The following is a 19,644-nucleotide window of genomic DNA, read 5'->3' as shown; positions in this document are numbered from 1 at the left end:
CTCCGGTGCCCGGCGTTGCCTGCAGAGCCGCGGCAGCACCGGGGAGTGACTCGGCGAGGGGAGGAAAAGAGGAGGAAAAGAAATCGGATTGCCGAAAGGATTAGGAAGTGGGGTGGGGAGCCGAAGTTCTCTCCCTCCCCCCCCCCCCTCCCCGCACACATTTGTGAAGCTTTTCAGAGTTACCCTTCAGCACCAATACCGGCAGGCGACCCCGGGGGAGCCGCGACAGCGGAAGGTGCTCGGCAAACTGCAAGAGCGATCAGAGGGAGCGGAGTGGCCCGGGCCGGCAGACCCTACCCCGGCCCCTGCCCGCGCCCGCGGGGCACCGCACTTCCCGGCCCCGGTGATATATATATATCTATATATATTCATATATAGATATATATATATAGTTGTTTGGTATTTTGTTTTGGGGGTTTTTTTTAAACATTTTTACTGCTCCTCTCGGAGGACAGGATTTGGAGCATTAAAGGCGGGCGTGCTGCCAGACCGCCTGCCCTGGACGTGCGAGGTGGGGAGAGAGGAAGGGAGAGATGCCTCTGATTAGAGGGAAAGTCGTGCTCATCCTCGGATTCGTCTTTCTGACAACTTTCCTGACTGCGGTGAGAGGGCTACCCGTGAGGGGGAAACAGCGCAGCAATACCCCGAAGGAGAGGAGCTCCAAGCTGGCGGAGGTAGGGCGATCTTTGAGGAAATACGGAAAGCCGGGAGGGTGCTAGGGCGAGCTCTTCCTCAGCCACTAGTGCCCGGGAAAGCTGAGGGTGGCAGCCGGCCACCTGGGCGGTCGCTGGGACTCCCTAGGAGCTAGTTGTGCATCTCGGACGGGAGCAGCATCCAACACGTGTCCCGCGGCCCGGCCGCCCAGAGCTGCGGGGATAGAAGCAGCAGCGGAGCGAAGCAGCATCCCCCCCCCCCCTTATCGACCGCTTCCTCACTCGCTGAGGGGCAGAGCCCTTTCCTGGCCCGCGGGATTCTCGGGAAGCCTCAGGTCTTCGCACTGCACAGAGGCTGAAGGAAAGGGGATGCTTTAGGCTTTCCGAGTTCGGGGCCGAACCAATGCTGTGACACAGTGCCCAGGAATATCCCTTAACTCCAGCGGCCAACATCCCAGGTGGCAGAGAGGGGTCCGGCTGCAGTCAAATTAGCAGTTGGTGCCCTGCCAGGAAAGCCAGATCTCCTCTACCAGAAACCTAAGACACGATAGATTTCAGCCACCATCTCTCCTCCCCTCCCCGCCGAAACGCCCCTGGGGCAGGTTCCGGAGCAGCCATGCTCTCTTCTCATCCCGGCCGTGTCCCGCGGGGCAGGCGGCTTTGGGCGCCCCTCGGCCGGGAGGAAGGCATGTCCCGGGCCTGCGCCTCTCGCTCCTCTGAGCGCCGGATCCTGGCCCGCGCTGGCTGTCGAGCGCGGATTGTGGAAGGGGAAACTTCAGCAGGCAGTGAGGGACTGGTCAGACTGGGAACCAACTGGTGGGACCTGATGGGGATGACAGGAATGGAATGGGGAAGAAACTACCGGGAGAGCGGGTAGTAAGGAAGACTATTGGATGGTTAAAACAAGCTGTTTTCCATCTTGAAATTGTTCTCTGGAGGAAAAGTCATTCAGGCAGCAGGGCTGTGTTTAAAAAGTGCTCTTTCAAATAATGCTGCTGCTAAAAGTAGGTGAAAGGCATGATTAAGATAAGTGATGATAGGAGGTGTTTAAGCAGGACAGGGTAAGAGCAGCTCAGTCCTCGCTGGCGATACGCAGCAGATTTGATCTCCAGTGCCTGTCAGACTGGGAGAGGAGGACTTTGGTCCCATCACTGCCAAGTGATGGGAGTATCCCGTATTGTAAGTTAATGCCAAAACAGGGTCTGATCTGTGGGGGAGTCATGCTGACAGCTCCAATCAGATGCACTAAACTCCATTCCAGCATGGACACAACTGTGAGGAGGGAATCTGCCACATGGAATGCTTGGCCAAGGGGCAAGAGAAGGCACAGGCTGCATCCAGCCAAGTACCACTAGCCAAGCCTGGTGATAGTTTTGGGTGAAGTGTGGACTGAGCAGATGCAAAGTGAATTGCTGGAGATGGTGTGCTGTAGTACTGGTAATACCATATTGGTGTTGTACTTTGCTAGTGAAACTTCAAACATAGTCGTAGATGCTGGTTGAATTGTCAGACAAATGTCAGGCAGAGTGACCTCAGGCTCCAGCTGCAGAAGGAGTAGGGATTTACACTTGAAATCCAAGAAGGTATTGCAGCCCTGTGGCAGGGACCAAGGATAGGGACAAGCTGTCTGTTAGGAAGTTGTGCATGCCCTCACCACGGGAGCCTGCAGAGCAGTCTCAGGCTCCTTTTTATCTGACATCTAAAATCCATGGGAGAGCATGCGAGCTGCTGTCAGTCGCGGTGTGTGAATGGCTGTGAATGGGGAGCGTTGTGCGGCCAGCCAAAGATCACACACGGCACTTACACAGCGCGGCCTCTGTCCCCGGGACCTTTGCTTCTTGCAGAAATACAAACATGCAAGGAGGGTATAGGCAAAGGTCTGAGGGTGGAGGTTAGAAGCAAGGAGGAAGTTGGAAAATGGATTCCTCTGGCAGTCTGTTGGTGCACCCTGCATCCTTCAGAGTACGGGGGCACAGGGAGGAAGCAGTAGGTATTGGTATGTGTCTCCTAGCTGCGTTTTGGGATGAAATCCTCTGTTTCTGGTGCACGTAGGGGCCAATTTAGAGCAGTCATGCCCAGCTGTTTGAACTAAAGCAGAGAGCACAAGCGCAGCAGCATGGTGGTTAAAAAAAATCCAGAGTGATTTTGGGTCATACACACAGATGGTTCCTGTTGCAGCACTGATACGTCCTGTCTCTGTGGCAGCAGGGCAGCCACAGCTGGAGTATTGGTTACACTATGGGTAATGCCCTACAGATGTGGGTAGAATGAAGGGGGCTGTGAGGAGAAAAATAGAGATGACAGAGCAGAGCAGATAGACAATCAAAACCATTAAACAGTTACGTAACTTGGACTTATTTTAATAACTTTGTTTAAAGAAAACATTTTTCCTTGGTTTAGAATTGAATGGATTTTTTTGTAATCTGTGCTGAGCCTTACAGTTACACTTCTATACTAAAATAGTTTAGGAAAATAAATTAAGTTTTTTTCAGTAAATTTTTGAGATAGAAAGTCTTATTATTGTAGGAAGGATGGAGAGAACACATGCTTTATTTTTGGCTGTTAGCCTTATTGGTGTGTCTAAAGTCCTGCACCTCAGTCAGGATCCAGTATTTCCAGCCATAACTAAAGGAGCAAGAACATGCATTTACATTATCTCAGCAATGGCACTGGTCAGCAAAGCTTTGCCTGAATTATACTGTGCTCTGCATAAACAACAGACGTAGTGAGAATATTTTGCTTTTTCTTCAGTCTATTTGACTAGAAGTTTAAAAGGCAGGATGAAAAAGTTGAAAGGCAGTTTTCTTTGCAAACTGTGACTTGAGTCTAACAAGAGATGATACCTGCTAATTTTGAGGTTTGTTGGTGATGTTTGGGAAGGCAGGTGTGTTCAGAAACAGCAGACGGGTGTACAGCAGGGGTTTAAGAAGCACTTTTGCAGGTTGGATGCATCATACTTTGATGTGAGCAGAAATGTGGCAGGATGGAGCACTGACCAGTAAGTGTCTCTTCAGATTTGGGTAACACCATTTGGAAAAGCTTGTGTCCCTTGCAGAGACAAGGTACAGCTCACCACATCACTTAATGGTTTGTTTATTTATTTATGATGTCAAGAGGTATAAATGAAAAATATGTTTTGATAAACTCATTGGATTTCAAAATATTGGCTCTGAACATTGTTAATAGATATTTGGATTCTTTCCAGCTGATACCAATCAGTTAAGGTGCTGTTCTGGTAAACAGAAAACAGCCACAGTACTAACATGCTACAAATGTAAACGTTAGGAGTGATTGAATCTGTGTGAACTGACACAAGAGTTTCAATAGTTGTGCATAGGAATAACCGTACTGGCGGGAATAGTCAGGGGAGTGTTGGAGCATCCCGGCGCTGACAGGGTGAGGCAGAGCAAGCCACAGCAGTATTTTATGGAGGGTCCGGGCCACCCAGTCCAGCTCTGGTGGGCTTGGCGGGTGTTCCTTTGCAGGAAGGAACCATTCTTGAGAGAGGAGCCCCAGAGCAACGTCAGCAAACTCACCCAAGCACCCAGGGTGTTACTGCAGGGCTGGGACTGGGGGCAGATCCAGGCTGGAACTTGCTGTTGGATTTCCCCTGGTCTGAGGCTGTGAGCAAAGCAAATCTGGCATCTGCGATAAGAGAAAATGGAAGGCAACAAAAGAAATATCAAGCATAGCATAGAGGGTGAGTTGGCAGCAAATCAGTGGGTTTGTGCAGCACCTGATATGACTGGCTCCTGGCCCCTGAGAAATAAGGAAACAAGTAACAACACTACACATTATTTACTGGTTAAACCAGCCAGTGAGAAAAGCAATGGGAAACTGCTTGAAGTACTGAAGGTCTACACCTGATTAAAAACCATTTAAGAATTAAATGTATAGCAGTGATGTGATGCCTGGCCGGAGATACCAGTAGACCGGGAGTGAAGGAGCTCCAAGGTGACATGGTGTGACTGTATTGGATTTAAAAAGTGTTAAAGGGAAAGAACTATCAGCTGGACTTGAGTAGAGTTCGTCAGGAGGCTGTAAGTCGGGGTAGCCATATAGTTTGGGACCTTAATGTAGCCTAGACACATCGGTTTGGGGAGACCACGGGGGTGATGGGCTGCACAGGCACAGAGGTCAGCGGGAGCCTGCCCTATGCCTCCCCCACAACCCCCCACAACTCCCTTGCTCCATCTTTACTCCTCTAGGGCTCTGGCTAAGAAGAACGTCTCAGTTTCCCCTTCGCCGTCTCGCCCTGCTGTGGATCTTGTGTCACCCATGCCTGCCCTGCGGGGAGCACCTTGCCGGGCTGCCGCCTCCTCGGGAGAGCCCAGCTGCGGTACGAGCGGGCGGCTGGGTCGGTGCTGGCTGCCTGCACAGCCAGATCCCCGCCGCCACTGCGGGCTGTGTCAGTAGCAGAGTCATTTTGCCTGAGGATGTGCTTTTTACCTTTTCATTTCTTCAGCAATTAAGCGTTCTTGTCCCTGGCTTTGTCCTTGGCGGAGGTCGGATTTGTGGGTACAAAACGTTCACTGAAGCATCCTTCCGCTCTGAAAGGGGCTCTTTGTGTGCAGGGAGGTACTTCGCCCTTTGTAGCAAATTCCCTTTTGAGAAGTGCCAAATTATCTTAGTCAACACAGTTGAAAACCCTCCCACCCTGGGGCTGAGACAGCAGCAGAAACAAAGGAGAGCCGGGTGTAGGGAAGCTGCCCAACAAGGGGGCTTCTTCCATTTTCACTGCACAAATAGGTCTGCTGCGTTCCCATTGTTACAATCAAAGGGGTTCCTGTAAAAGGCACATGTAAGGGGAAGAGATTAGGCATAAATCGCCCCACAGGGTACTGCCCTGGACTCTCTCTGGGTTCCCAAAATTGTCCAACTCGTGCAGACCCTTTCCTCAAAGACAGTCAAGCTGGGGGGACTCATCCTGCCTCCAGCCATGGTCCTTCCCAGTCGGGTGATAGAGGGAGGGTGTTGGAGAGAAATTCCTGCTTTCCTCTTGTCAGTGTCTTAGGGGTAGGGAGTGCAAACTGGTCCACAGTAGCAGGAAGTGCTCTTCCTCTCAGAATAATCCTCAAAACAAGAAGCCTGATACTTCCCTTAGGGAAGCCTGAGGACAATCTGAGCTGCAGACAGGCAGCAAGGTGTACCTGTGCTGTCCAGCTCCTTCAAAGTAAATCTTTTTAGCCAGAGGCTCAGGTTTTGCATAATATACTGGAGCAAGGAAGAGATTGCAGCGTATTTCAGTGTTAAATCAGATTTGTTTCAGACAGAAGCTTGCAAAAGTGCAGTGTAAGGACTATTTTTGTTTGTTTTGGTAAAATGTTTTTGCAAGGAACCTTTACTGGGCAGCCTGATGCTTTTATGTGGTCAGCTGTAAAAGTCAGCCTGCATGGTGTTGTTTCCAAGCAATTCAGTTTCTCCATGTTCCTTCTGTGTAGGGACTCTGGGGACTTATCTGAGAAGCTGTTTGAGATATACTTTCATCTCAGTACTTAAGAGATGAAGACACCAAAAATATGGTGCCTCTGAGTCCTAGGTGGCCCTGGCATGAAGGGCACCAATGCCTCTTGAGGTTCAGGTTGGTTTAGTCTCCAGGGCAAGGATACAACTTCAAAGAGAACAAAATGCAGTAAATTGTTGCCTTCTGCTGTCCCCTGGCACCACAAGACAGGCACAGGGTAGAGACCTGGCTGCAGATAGCCAGGAAACATCCATGCATGCAAGGAAGAGGTGGTGAGGTGTGGATTTATCTTGGATTAGGAACCGTGGTTGGCCTGGTCTCTCAGGCTGTTCTATCACTCAGGACTTGGGCTGCAAGGCAGGTGCGGGAACATGTCCCAAACCAAGAGAGCCACTACCACACAAGGTTCAGTAGGAGGCTGGCACATGGCATGGGTACAGTGCCCTTCAGGTGAGCCGCCTTCCATCTCAGCCTTGGCAGCCCTAGCCTAGGGTGAGCAAGGCAGCCCTGGCTCTTTCCCAGCAGCTGAGCCCCCAGGTACCTGCTGGCTGAGGAGACAGTGTTTGCTGGATGGCCTGGAGGTGCCTCATGTGCAAAATCGACACCTCTTTGCCTCCCTGGGATGTCTTCTCTTCCTTAACACTTTGGCACTCCCTCCTGCTGTCCTCCCTGCCCTCCCCTCCACCTGCAGCCATTCCCACAGCAGCCAAAATCACAGGGAATTCTAGCTGCACTGTGCCGTACCATGAGCACCTCCATAGAGACAAGGTGTTGTACAGATGTCCTCATGTATGCAGTTCCCAACACCTTCTCCTCTGGAGACAGTGTGGTTTTGTTACATGCTAAGGCTGCTGGCTCCTTAAAATCAAAGCTGGCTGGGGGCGGGAGTCGAGCTTGACCCCAGGCTGGGGAGCTGCAGCCAAGCACCGGGGGCAGGGGCTGCTGGCTCAGAGTCATCCCAGCTTTGCCCCTTCAGGAGGATGAGATGCAGCATCCCTTCCTGAATCTTCCTGCGCAGGGCATGGAGATACTCCAATTCTGACTCAGGTGCCCATTTTGTCTGTTGTTGAAGGGATCCCTGATGGATTTGAATTTGTTTTGTTGGCTGCATTCCTTGTTCCACTGCTTGCATGGAGGGGCAGTCTGTGCACCCTTCGTGGGACAAGGGGAGCAGGTGTCCCCTGCACTCCGTCCTGCCTGTGATTCTCTCCCCCACCTCTTCTTGCCGGCAGGGGGAGGCTGGTGTTGATCTGGTCCTGTCAGTTTCTACACCTGCTTTGTGGTATTTGAGGTTTACTTCCTTTTGCAGTTTTGCCAGGGCTATGGCAGGCAAGGAAGCAGCAGCTGGAGCAGTGGGAGAGTTACAGTGTGCAGACTAGCAAATGCAGATCATTAGCTGGAACAAGTTAATGGTTACTGAAGCACATGGGGTTTAGAGCTGGAACAAGTTAGCAGCGACTCCCTCTGATGCATTGGGAGCTCATGTGTATTACTGCTCAACTATGTTAACAGAAACCATGTGCCCTAGCAGGGGCGTTTGCCAGAGAGCACCAGAGGATGTGGGTGTGTGCCTGTTCATCTCTCTGGCGGACCTCTCCATGCAGTCTTTGTGGGGGCCTTGCTCCCATACCCATGACTTAGCAGAAGTCTCAGGGTCTTCAAGTAACGGGTGCCTTGCCACCAGCTTGTGTCCTTGCAGCAGGCACCACCCATCAAGAATTGGCCCTTGGGGTCTGTGCACTTGGGCAGAGTCCCTGGTGCAAGGACAGCCCCATCTGCTGTGCTGGGACGAATCAGTGGTGCCAAGGATGTGCTCCAGCTTCTCCACTACAAGGCTTGTGTGGTTCATCTATGTAGAAAGCAGACCAGTTTCCCCTTCGGGGCAGGTGGAGAAGAAGAAACTGAGCTGTGGTGAACCATCTCGAGAGTCTTCTCCAAGCATGATGTGGGAGACCTGCATGTATGCCTGGCCTTGCCGCAGGCTGCCTGAGGAGCATGCCATTTTCTTTGTCTGCAAAATGGGAATTTTGCAGACAAAGAAATTTTTCTCAGTGTTAAAGAGGGAGAAGATGTTCATGGTAGAGAAACATCTGCCAGTGGAACAACCATGATCTGCATGAGAAGGGCAACAACTTGGCATGGTGAGGTGAAAGGCCATGCAGCTGCTGCTTTTCCTCCTTGTGTCACAAGTGATCAGGGGAGTGAGGATGCCATGGGCAATTTACTCATGAGCACACACGCAGGAAAGTGATTGTGGTGCGAGGAGCTGGGCTGTGCCAGTGGGATGCACGGTGAGGAGCATTCTCTGTAGCCTGGACATCCTCCTCATTTTTGGTCTTACACAAAGTCAGCTATGCTGTGTCCTTGCTCATCATGGTCCTGCTGCTTCTCTGTGCTGTGGTGCCTTCTCCTCCAGGGCTGAATCTGCCTCAGGGGCAACTGAGTCACCGACCTTGGAAAGAGTTTTGAGATTACAGTTGTTGCAACTGTGAGACATGAAAATAAATGTGAAACATGAGGAAGCCTTTGATGCTGCCTCCTGCAGCTCCCTACCCAAGAGAGTTGAAATGAAGCTAGTTAGAAAAGAAAGTGATACCATATGATCTAAAGTATTTTGATAACTGCAGGAAAATTATAATTATGAGGACATAATAATTATCTGCACAGCCCACTGTTTGCTGCTGGCCCCTGCTGGTCTGTCAGAAACAGGATCTGCCCATGTAAGCATGATAACCAAGTGCCTGGTCTGTTCCATGAGCACTTGCAGAACTCTCCTAAAACCTAAAGGGAGTCTTTATTAAAAGAAAAGAACAAACCAACAAAAGCAAACAAACAAACCAATAACTCCCCCCCCAACACCCATGTAAGTTGATCCTGAGGTGGACCGGGTAGTACAGCATTTGGGAAGTCTCAGTTCTGCTTTTCACCTATGCCACCGCCCCTTTGCAGGCAGGAGTGTAACCCAGGGCACAAGAAGAGGGAGGCGTCTGGAGGTGTTGACTTCTTTAAATTACCTCTGGCAGATCTTCCAGAGCTCACATGTTAAAATCCTGAGTGATAGCTCCTGCTAAGCCACCTGCCTGCAAATCTAAATGTGTTGGATCTGATGTCTGAGATTGTGGCTCAGAAGGTCTTACAGACAGTAACAGGAACTGAATGGCATGTTTGCCTTCCCTGTTATCTCCTAGGTACCCAGCCAGCTCTTGACACCTCTAGGAGACCCTGTGCTCTGTCATGGCTCTGGGAAATCCCTTAAGTGGGTGATGAGCTGATGGGTGGCAGAGGTCACTTGCCTAATGTGCGTCCCATGGATTTTCCGTGTGGCTGAAAGACTGCCAGTAGACAGGTTATGTGCTGGTGGCTGGGTTATGATCCAGAAGGATCAAACTACAGGCCTCAGGAGGCTGCAGTGGTTTCAGCTGGCTGGAAAAAAGCCCTTTTTTTGAGCAGTGCTGGATAGAGGAGAAAGCATTTACTCTGGGAGGGAGGCATCACGGCACACAGCATTTGTTCCTGGTGGTTACCCTGCTATTCACCCTTACTTTATTTTAAAGAGACAACAGTGTTACCTGTTATCACTAGAAAAACCTCCCTTTCTCCCCATCCCACCAGCAAAAATTGTCATGAGCCTTTCTGCAAACTGCAGCCCTAGAGCTAACCCCAGACATGCTGGGCTTCCTTCTAATGCATCCAACCAGCCTCCTCTACTTCCATAGCTTTTTAGTATGGCTTTATATTAAATCCTACTTTGGAGTTGTTCCTGCCCAGTTTCAATCCAAAGATTATTTTTTTTTAATACTTTCTCCAGATCCTTGCATAAATCATTTGCGTAAATACAAAAAGAAAAGTTTTATGGTTTTAAAAAAAAATTGTACTTGACTAATTCATAAGTGGGCAAGTTTGCAACAGACAAATTTTAAAATAATGTTGGAGAGAGCTTGGGGGAAAGAAAAGGAAGGTCTATTCAGGAAAAGATCAATAGTTCTTCTGGTGGTTTCTTGTTTCAATACAGCATGGTAAAACTGTTCAAAGGAAACCTAACACAAGCAGTAATGATTAAGCAACAAAAGCCCCCATTCCTTATAATTATAGCTCAGTGTGATACCAGCCTTTAGTAAATACGTCATTTTCTTCACTGCAGTGTTAACAAGCCCAAAGCACAGCCTGAATGTTGCCTCTGATCTGCCTGCCGTGTGCACAGGTTTCTTTGGTTCGAGTTGAATGAGTTTATGTGCTCGATAATTGGCTTGGGATAGGTGTGGGTAGAAGCTGCATCCTCTGAGTTTGTCCTGTGCTGGTGACTTGCTTGCCCCACTGGCTGCTGATGCACAAGCTCTAGCAGTGCTTCACTGCCAGGGGAGTTCTCCCAGATGTACTTGGATTGGTTTAACCCCATGATGAGGGGTAGCTCTGCTCAGCAGTGTGTGTAGTTACAAAGGGCACTGCTGTTCGGTGCTCTGGCAACTTCCAACACCAACAGAGGTGCTGAGGAACTTGCTGGAGGGACAAGTACCTGTGGTTGTGTAAGTGGCAGTGGGGTGGTGTCCCTCGTTGCCAAAGTGCAGTACAGCACAAGAACTAGTCTGATGATGTTTTCAGGTTTTGAGCTTCTGTAGGATCTGAAATGTCATGTCTCTAATGGTAAGAGCTGCAGCACATGAACATTGGTCATTTGCTTCCTTAACCCAGATTTAGTTCAAAGCCTTACAAACATTTCTAGCAAAATCACAAATTTCTAGAGCAGAAGAAATTACTAGAGCCTTGAATGTCATCCCAAGTGCAGTTGCAGTATTCATGTGTTGAGCCCAGTGATGCGGGTTTTGACAGTCTCCACAAGAGAAATTGTCACTTTTCTTGTTAATTGTTCCTGTGGTTAATTACCTATGGCATTAAAAGCACAATTCTTATTTCTCAGTTAAATTTGTTTGGCTTTGACTTGGGCACATTGCTTCCTATCATGTGTTTCTGTTCTGGATTATAGAGTCTCTGGTGCCTGATGGATTACTGCCTTAAAGAACTGGAAAACTGAGTCACTGCTTTCCTTTTTCAGCAAGACAAACAAATTTAATTGTACAAGTCTTTCACTGGAAAAGTCTTTCCATCCCTTGAAATGTTTTTGTGGCTGCTCTCTTCATCATCTCCAGATATTTGAGCAATTCTAATAGAGGTGTATGGACTAGAAATGGAAAAATGTCAGCCTTTAATCTCTAGAGCAATGGTGTGTGGCTTTTTCCCACACCTTTTCCACATACCTTGTTGCCCGTGTTATGTACAAAGTGGGCATGACACTGGGGTGAATTTCTAATGAGTTACTTCCTCTTCCAAGCATCTCTTCCAAGCTTGTGCCTCAAGGTGTTTCAGTGATCAGTCCTACATGTGGGACAGCCTGGACTATGTGGGAAGGGCTCCTGGGCTGGTAGGTAGGCAGGTGTGATCCTGCTTGTAGCCTTCAGTTAAAACATGATCTTCACAAATGGAAAGTCCATGTTGTTTCCGGAGTGCTGCCCCAGAGTTTCTCTCAGGTTCCTACCCTGGGAATCCTAATTCCCAGACAGGTAGGATATGCCAAGTGTAAACACAAGCAGCTGTAGCAATTCCTTGTTCAGCTTTTTCCTTTGCTTGGCGCTGGCTGGTCACAGGAGAAGGCTGGATCTCATCTGCAAGCCATTGATGGCTTCCCAGCACCGCACTCTGCTTCCATGGTGGTGGAAGGAGAAGGGAGCTGCTGCTGATCAGCTGTCCAGTGGTTTGCAGACTTTTTCTTGTGCTCTATAGAGAGCAGGGGAATAGAGTGTTCCCTCTGGACAAGCAAAGTCTTCTCTTCCCTTAGCCCACTGCAGTGGCCTAGCTCCAGGCTTGATGGCTTTATCCAGCTGCTCCTTGGACAGTGCAGAGGAGATGGTGGGTGTCACGCAGCAGGGGTGCAAACCTCAAGGGCAGCTGCTTTTGTGGCTGTCAGGGGACCCTTGATGACTTGGAGAAGACACATCTGATGCCATGGACCCTCTGACCTGGAGGGAGCACTGGGCCTTCTAAGAGCTTGTTCAATCCATGGATTGATTGCCTGGGGCAGGGCACTGAGCCTTACATCTGATGCAGGGACAGATTTTAACCCTGCAAAGCTTCAGAGCAAGACAGATGGCAACAGGAGGGAAGAGTTGGGTGGTACATTGTAGTGACCATTGCTGAAGGGCTCCTGGCCATCCGGGGTAGCCACCCTTGTGCTTATGCCTCCAGAGTATCTGGGAGCTGAGGGAGTTCTGTTTGCCCTGCAACACTCTTGCAGCCAGTCCCCCTGGAGCAGTTTTATATTTTCCCTGTGGGAACAGTACTCTGAATTTCTTGAGCTTGTTTGGGCGTAAAATCTGAATTAGGCACTGAGTGTAAATTTGGAGACTTTGAGTCTGTTCCTGGCTTGCTTGCTCTGGTGTCCTTGGGTGAGCTCAGATCTTGTTGCTAGAGGAGACCTCACTTTCCATGTGTATTAAATTTGGGTTGTGTGTGAAATGAGCTTACCCGGCCCAAAAAGCTCTTGGCAAATTAGGCAGGAACGCCAGCCTTGTAGGACTGTTGTCAGTCTCCTGTGCAGGGCTTTTGTCGGGCATGTGCAGCTGGCAGCAAACCCAACATCAGCAAGCAGTGTTATGCAGGCAGCACTGGGACATAGCCAGGTTTGCCTGCTCAGCCCAACATGCAGTTTTTGCTCCACCTGGGCTCCTTGCTCCTTGTCAAGGACTCCTGGGACATGACAGGAGACCTAGCAAGGGGCTAAGGCACTGGGAAATAGGCTGAGACAGAGCCAGGCATCATTCCCATGCATTCTTCTCAAAACCATTGTGGTTTGCATGGGGACAGAGGTAGCTGGGAGGAGAAGGTGTATGCAGGGAGTCTTTCTGCTCAGGTTTGCTACCAGCAGTGCCACAGGAGTCCTCCAGGCCAGGGAGAGGGGTAGGGCCCAAATGCTCTCTCTGGAGAGCCCAGGTTCTGTCCTCTCTGCAGCCCTCTCCTCCGGGCCCATCTGGTGAAGTCTGTCACCGGCCCTTCCCTGCGATCAGCCTGCTCTGGGCAGCAGCCAAGGGACCAGCAGCGTCCCTGCTGCTCTTTTCCCTCCCCCTGGGATGGAAGGATCGTGGGCTTTGATGTACAGGGACAGGGCTGGGGACGGGCTGTGTGCGCTCATGAGAGTCTGGCTAGGCTCCAGCTGCCTTTGAAGTGCTCCAGTGATCAGGATGAAAGGGAGGGGAGTCCTTCCCCAAACCATCTGGCTCTAATTGCAGGTAGAAATGCCTCTCTGCGTCCCCCCCGCCCGGCGCCGTGGGGAGGGGGCACTCCATGCTCTTCGTTAATCCCACGGCTCTCGACTGGGCTGACGCGAAGGGTGAGAGCTTGGGAACAAAAGGGGGTTTCAGCTGGGCAGCCAGAAATAGGCAGACACTGGCGGAGATGCTGGGAGTTCGGGCACCTCTGCTCTCAGCCTGGAGCTGCGGGGCCCTGCAGACCTTCCCAAGGACGCCCGTGCCTCCGGGGGGGCTTTGCCAGTTGTTCCCATCTCGGGTTTCTTGGGCACACTGGAGCCTGCTGGCCCCTGGAGTCACGCTCTTTCGTGCCAGTGCGCACCGAGGGCGGGACGAGGAACGTGGGAACTCGGTGCAAGCGCAGCATTTGCTGGCCACCTCCCTGGCCCCCCGATGGCTGGTGCTGCCCCTCAGGCAAGGCTCCCTGTCTGCTACCGCTGCTCCTCCTGGGACTGGAGGGCTAGCCATGTGGCCCTGGGAGGGGCAGCAGCACTTAGAGCCATTGGCAGCACTCACAAGTGAGTTTTGTTGACTTGTTTGGCTGGGCATCTTCCCTTTCCCAAAGAGCTAAAGGTAGCTGGGTTATAAATGCCAGCAGTTTCATTCTGTCTTTGCGGTAGCCTTTGGGCACCATCAGAAGTTTCAATTAAACCTGTGTTGCTTGAAGTTGTCTGCCCTAATACCAGTACTACAGAACAATTTATTTGGGTGAGGTTTTCCTCTTTGTCATAAAGCCTTGGTTGTAAAATTTTCATATAAATATATAAAATGATTAAACATGACCTGTGGTAACTCTGTGACCAGAAGCAACCCTTGCTGTCAACCCATTCCAGGGACTGAGAAATAGCTAAAAAAGAGAGAGTGAGATGTGGAAAGCCAGGTGAGATGGGCAATGGGACAGCAGAGGGGTGCAGAGGTGATGGTCATGGGGTTGGGAAGTACCAGTCTGAATAGACCTGTAGGTTCAAGTGCAGCAGCACTGGCACAGCACAGGGCACTTGGTATTAACTTGATTGATTAACATGTTAATTGCTATCCTCATGCTGCAATAAGGTGGGATGGAGGAACTGTTTGGGGCAGGAGACCAGACCCATCTTTGTTGGGTAGTGGTTTGCTCCCTGCCCTGCACCGCCACCCTCAAGAGATGTTCTCTCTGACTCTCCCCTCTCCAGGTCTCAGCGTCATCCAGCCCCCGTTCAGCAGGGGACGAGGAGCTGCCGCCCTCGGGCAAGGCGCGGGGGCTGAGGCGCGGGGGGCAGGCCAGCCCGCGGCGCCACAGGCGCAGAGGGTTGGCTCAGCAGGCTGCCAGGAGCCCAGCGCTGCCCCAGCCCAGTGCTGCTGGACAGGAGGAGAGCCTGCCCTTCATGCTGGACCTGCAGAACTTGCCAGGGCTGGCCAATGTGGACCTGAGTGCCCAGAACCCCAACATCCAGGTGGGGAGTGGGTTTGGGAAGGCTGCAGGGGGATGAGGGTGAGCCCCATGGTGAAAGTGGTGCTCTCCAGCTTCATTTGGTTCCTTAAGAGAAAAGATCTCATGAGCAGGGTCTGTGTGTCTGCTGTCATCTGTTTTCTTGGTGACTACCAGCTGCAGATAGCTGGCATAGAGAAGATCCTCAACTGAGGAATTTGCTCACAGCCTTTCTCCTGCCCCCCCCCAGCCCCTCTTCACAGAGCAGGAGTAAAAAAACCCTCCTAACGTGGGTGATTTTTCAATTTCTAAGGGTGGAGTTGGCCCCTGTGGGTGACCACCAGCCACCCTGTGCTTCCCACTCCATCCCTGCTCAGTCCCTCTGGATGAGGAGAGACCATTTGCACTCTTCATAGAGTCCTGCAGTCCTGAGTGTCTCTGGCCTCTTGGGCTGGGAACCAGTGCATGGTCTGGTAAGGTCCGTCCAAGGGCTGTGCCCCAGCTCACTGCCTTGCCTCATATCTGCCCACCAGGTGACCATTGAAGTGGTGGATGATCCTCAGGCTGAGATGGAGATGGACTTGTTGAAGGAGACAAGCAATGACTGGTCTCTGACATCCTCTGAGTGGTTGTCTCACAAGGACCTTTTCTGGCCCCTCTTCTGGGAATACACTGACCCTGCTGAGGGGGAGGAGGAGGAAGATGAAGAGGAGGAGGAAGAGGAGGAAGAGGATGACAACCTGGATGTAGGGGACAGGGAGGAAAAAGAAGAGGATGATGATGAAGAGGAAGATTACACAACAGAGTATGAGGAGGAGGAGTCCATGCTTAGTGGAGTAGGCGGTAACTGGGACCAGCGATGGCCCGGGCAGAAGAACTGGATCTTTAAGGAAAAATATAATTATGGTGAGTTCTCTTGGCACCTGCAGCTGCCCTGCAGACCAGCAATGCCCTCCCCTCTCCTGCCTGGCCTGCAGCCCTGCACCGGGAATCACAGCACACTGGTGCTCAGCTCCTGCTTACAAAATAAGCAAGCATGCCAAGGAGCAAGACCAGCACACTCAGCTGGGGCTGCCAGCAGTCAGACATGCCAATGTCCTGGTGGGAATTGTCCTTGCATGTAATCACACTGGAGCATGGGCTCTAGCAAAGGCATGCTCAGATGAGACATACAATGTAAATGTTTAATGACAAGTGCTGCTGCCATTAACTCAGATCCTGTAGTGGCGTCAGTGCCGGAAGCCTTTTCCACAGACCTGGGTGCTCCCCCCAAAAGAGGAGGTGCAGAGAGCTAGACGGCAGATTCTAGTGGGCAGATGGACCAGGGCACCACAGCAGCTCCCTCCTGCAGCTTCCTGGCCATGGCCCCAAAACCAGCCAACCTTTGCTAATACTTGATGTTCAGCTTCATGGTCAGTGTGCGTCATGGTCCTGCGGGGGTGGGCAGAGGTACCTGTTCGTGTTGGTATGACTGGGGGTAAAGCTGTGAGAATCAGAGCCGTTGCTCAGGGCTGCTTCTGTGGGGCTGGCAGTGAGGATGGGGTTGGCCCTTGGCATTGCGTGGCTGGGCACCTCCGTGCCCCAGGCAGCACTGTCGTTGTTCAGGGATGGAGACAGAGCTGAGGGAGGTCCCAGGTGGCTGTTGTCTCCCCTCCTGCTAAAGCTTTGCTGAGGTCCATCACTCTCTGCCTCTTCCCTGCCGTGCACAGACTATGAAGATGAGGAGGAGTGGAGCCCATGGTCCCCTTGCAGCATCACCTGTGGCAGTGGCAACCAGAAGAGGACCCGGTCCTGTGGCTATGCCTGCACAGCGACAGAGTCGAGGACCTGCGATCTGACACACTGCCCTGGTGAGCCCCTGGCCATATCAGTCCTTGGGCACTGTCTGACTTGGATGTGGGCTTGTCCCCCACTGCTGCAGGCTGGGCATTGCTCGTGCTTCAAGAATTAGTTATGTTTAATGTGATCAGGGCTAATGACCGTGGGGCTTTGTTTCCACAAAGAAGCTATGATTTGGCTTCATGACTCCCCAGGCAGCTGTGTGGGGCCCAGGGGTGGTAGAACTGGCATCAAGTGTGGTCTGTGACTTCTTGCACCTCTCTCACATTGGGAGCTTGAAATCCTCACCTGAGGCATATTGAGATCCAGCTCTATCCACTGGGATTTACATACCTAACAGCCTCTGTTGGGCCGGTCTTGCTGCCGGCCCTTCCTTCCAAACACAGGCCCATGTTACCAAAGAAGTGGCAGGAGAGGGGCTGGGGGATGGATGGTGTCTGGTGCACATACAGAGGGAAAAATCCACAGTTCCTCCTGATCTTCAACTGGGCTCTTTGTTTTGTTTTTTTTCTGTCTCAAGGAGCAGAAGGAGAAATGGTCTTCCCCACAGAGGAGACGCCTTTCAAAAATGACAACACCACAGAGCTGTTCAACTCAGGTCAGCCTCTGCCTCTCTTTGCACTGGGGGCTTCAGTGACAGACCTTGGGAGGGTCATAGCTGGCTGGTGGGGAGGGCTCAGCGAAGGGGTCCTGTGTCTGGTGTCCAGACCTAAGTCACCTAAACCATTGCCATGTACAGGCTTCAGTGGTCATGCTGGGAAACCCTGTTACTCCCACAGCCCTGGTACAACACAGTCCTGCTTTAGGGTTCATTGGCTGAGGCCAGCCTGCCACGTGCGCTCTCCTGTGAGGGAACGTTCCCAGCTTTTGCCCCAGTACGAAACCCCTTCCCTCTGTCACTGCCTTGGGGGTGGAGCCTGGCTCCAGCTCATCCCAAGAGCCTGGTTGCTCCTGCCTGGTGGTTGCAGGCTCAACTGGTGGTGTTGGCATGGCTTTAGGCAAACGGCAGCTGAGTGCAGAGTGTGCATGCCCTCACCCTTTTGGTGCTGTCTCCCCAGAAGTGGACAGCTGTGAGAAGTGGCTGAACTGCAAGAGTGACTTCCTCACCAAGTACCTGAGCAAGGTGCTGACGGACCTGCCCAGCTGCCCCTGCTCCTACCCACTGGAGGCCGTCTACAGTGCCGTCAACCTGCGTGATGAGCAGCAGGGCAAGAGCTTCCGATGGCGGGATGCCAGCGGCCCCAAGGAGCGCCTGGACATCTACAAGCCCACGGCACGCTTCTGCCTGCGCTCCATGCTCTCCCTTGACAGCACCACCCTGGCTGCCCAGCACTGCTGCTATGATGAGCACACCCGCCTCATCACCCGCGGCAAGGGGGCAGGTGTCCCCAACCTCATCAGCACCGAATTCTCTCCAGAGCTGCACTACAAGGTGGACATGCTGCCCTGGATCCTGTGCAAGGGTGACTGGAGCCGGTATCACGCCGTCCGGCCCCCCAACAATGGGCATCGGTGTGCTGACAACCCCACAGAGGAGGAGTACCTGTCCCAGCTGCAGGAGGCCAAGGAGTACTAGCCACAGCCACTCTCAAAAGGTGCCACGACCACCACTGGCTTGCACCCCTGCGCAGCCTGGCCAGCCCTGACCCTGCTCATGGGCTCCTCAGTGGTGCCAGGCAAAACGGGGAGGATGTGCCGTCTGTCTCGTCCCCCCAGAGGGATGTCTCAGCCCCACTCCTATTTCTGAGGGTGCTGGAGGTTATTGTGGTGCAGTCCCTGCCATGCCACCCATGGCAGTCCTGCAGTTCAGGGCTCTTGGCCTGGCATGTGGAGAGCAGCAGGGGCTGGGAGGTGTAAAGGGAAAAAGGGGCTGCTCTTGTCTGCTTTTATTCTCTGTGACCTTTCAACACAGCCTGAAAGCCGAGCACAGGGTGAAGTGGGCTCATCTCCTGCTGGCTTCACACCACATCAGAGGAGCTGCTGCAGGCATGGCTGCCTGCTCTTGTCTGTACACCTGCCCAGGCACACACTGGTTTATGTCTGAAACTGGGGGTAGGTCTTCCTAGACAGTGCAGGGCTGTTCCAGCCACACATACAGAGCAGGGCCTCCCCCATCCTTGTGCATGCATGGTTGGGGAGGAGCAGGGAAGGACTTATCAGGGTCTGTAGGTCTGGGGGAGGGGGCTGTGGGGCAGGAGGAGACTGGCTGCCTGGACTTCCTTGGCAAGGTTGCCTAGTCACCAGAGTTTTGGCTGCCAAAGCTACACATAGGTGGACCTCAGAGGAGGTCAGCATGGGGACACACCACTCATGCGTTTCAGCTCCTTTGCCTTGGTGCTTGGGAAAACAGGATGGTACCATCTGTGTAGTCACAGCACTAGCCCTCTGCCAGACCGTGGCCCGTTGGCAGTCTCCAGAGGATCTCAGGAGCATCTGTGACACAGCCCAGAAGAAAGTCCTGTGTTTCCCACTCACAGCCCTGCCAGGGGCAGGAGGCACCTTGACCACTGCTCATGCCATTGCTGGTGAGGAGCAAAAAGCACTCAGCCAAGCTAGGCCCTGCTCCATGCTGAGTCTGCCCATGTCCCCAGCTGCTCCATTCTGTGTCTGCCCAGGTCCCCACCTGGAGGCAACCCAGACAAACTGAGCCACAGACCCTTCAGGCTCACTTCCAGGCCAGGCTCACAAGTGTGGCTCCAGAGGAGGAAGACACACACATGCTAATGATCTCAATACCTGGTGTCCACAGATCAGGGATCATGATGCTCTCTGTTGGCACTTTGACCTTGCCTGGGCTTTATTCAGCTTTTCATAGGTCCATGGCAGTGTCTCCCAGCATAATTTTGAAGCTTTTCTGCAGAGAAACTAGGCTGAGCACCTTTGTCCCTGGACTTTCAGTTGCTGAACTGGCAGAAAAATTATAGCTTTTATTTAACAAATTTTATGCATCAGGGGAAATAAAAGTCAAGCACACATAAAGAAAAA

The 19,644-nt window shown here is 52.0% G+C and overlaps 1 protein-coding gene across 1 annotated transcript; it reads left to right on the top strand.

Annotated features, from left to right (window-relative positions):
- Positions 1–533: 533 nt before the first annotated feature.
- On the top strand, positions 534–18,236 carry ISM2 (isthmin 2). Its single transcript, XM_066186907.1, has 6 exons — positions 534–674; positions 14,585–14,845; positions 15,354–15,726; positions 16,530–16,670; positions 17,180–17,257; positions 17,718–18,236. The coding sequence occupies exons 1-6, from the start codon at positions 534–536 to the stop codon at positions 18,233–18,235; spliced, it is 1,512 nt and encodes a 503-aa protein (XP_066043004.1). The 3' UTR covers position 18,236.
- Positions 18,237–19,644: the final 1,408 nt, after the last annotated feature.

This window comes from Chamaea fasciata, unplaced genomic scaffold (genome assembly GCF_029207755.1).
Source record: "Chamaea fasciata isolate MVZ Bird 193981 ecotype frontalis unplaced genomic scaffold, bChaFas1.0.hap1 SCAF_7, whole genome shotgun sequence".
NCBI classification, from domain to species: Eukaryota; Metazoa; Chordata; class Aves; order Passeriformes; family Sylviidae; genus Chamaea; species Chamaea fasciata.
This window is presented reverse-complemented; position numbering and strand designations above follow the sequence as displayed.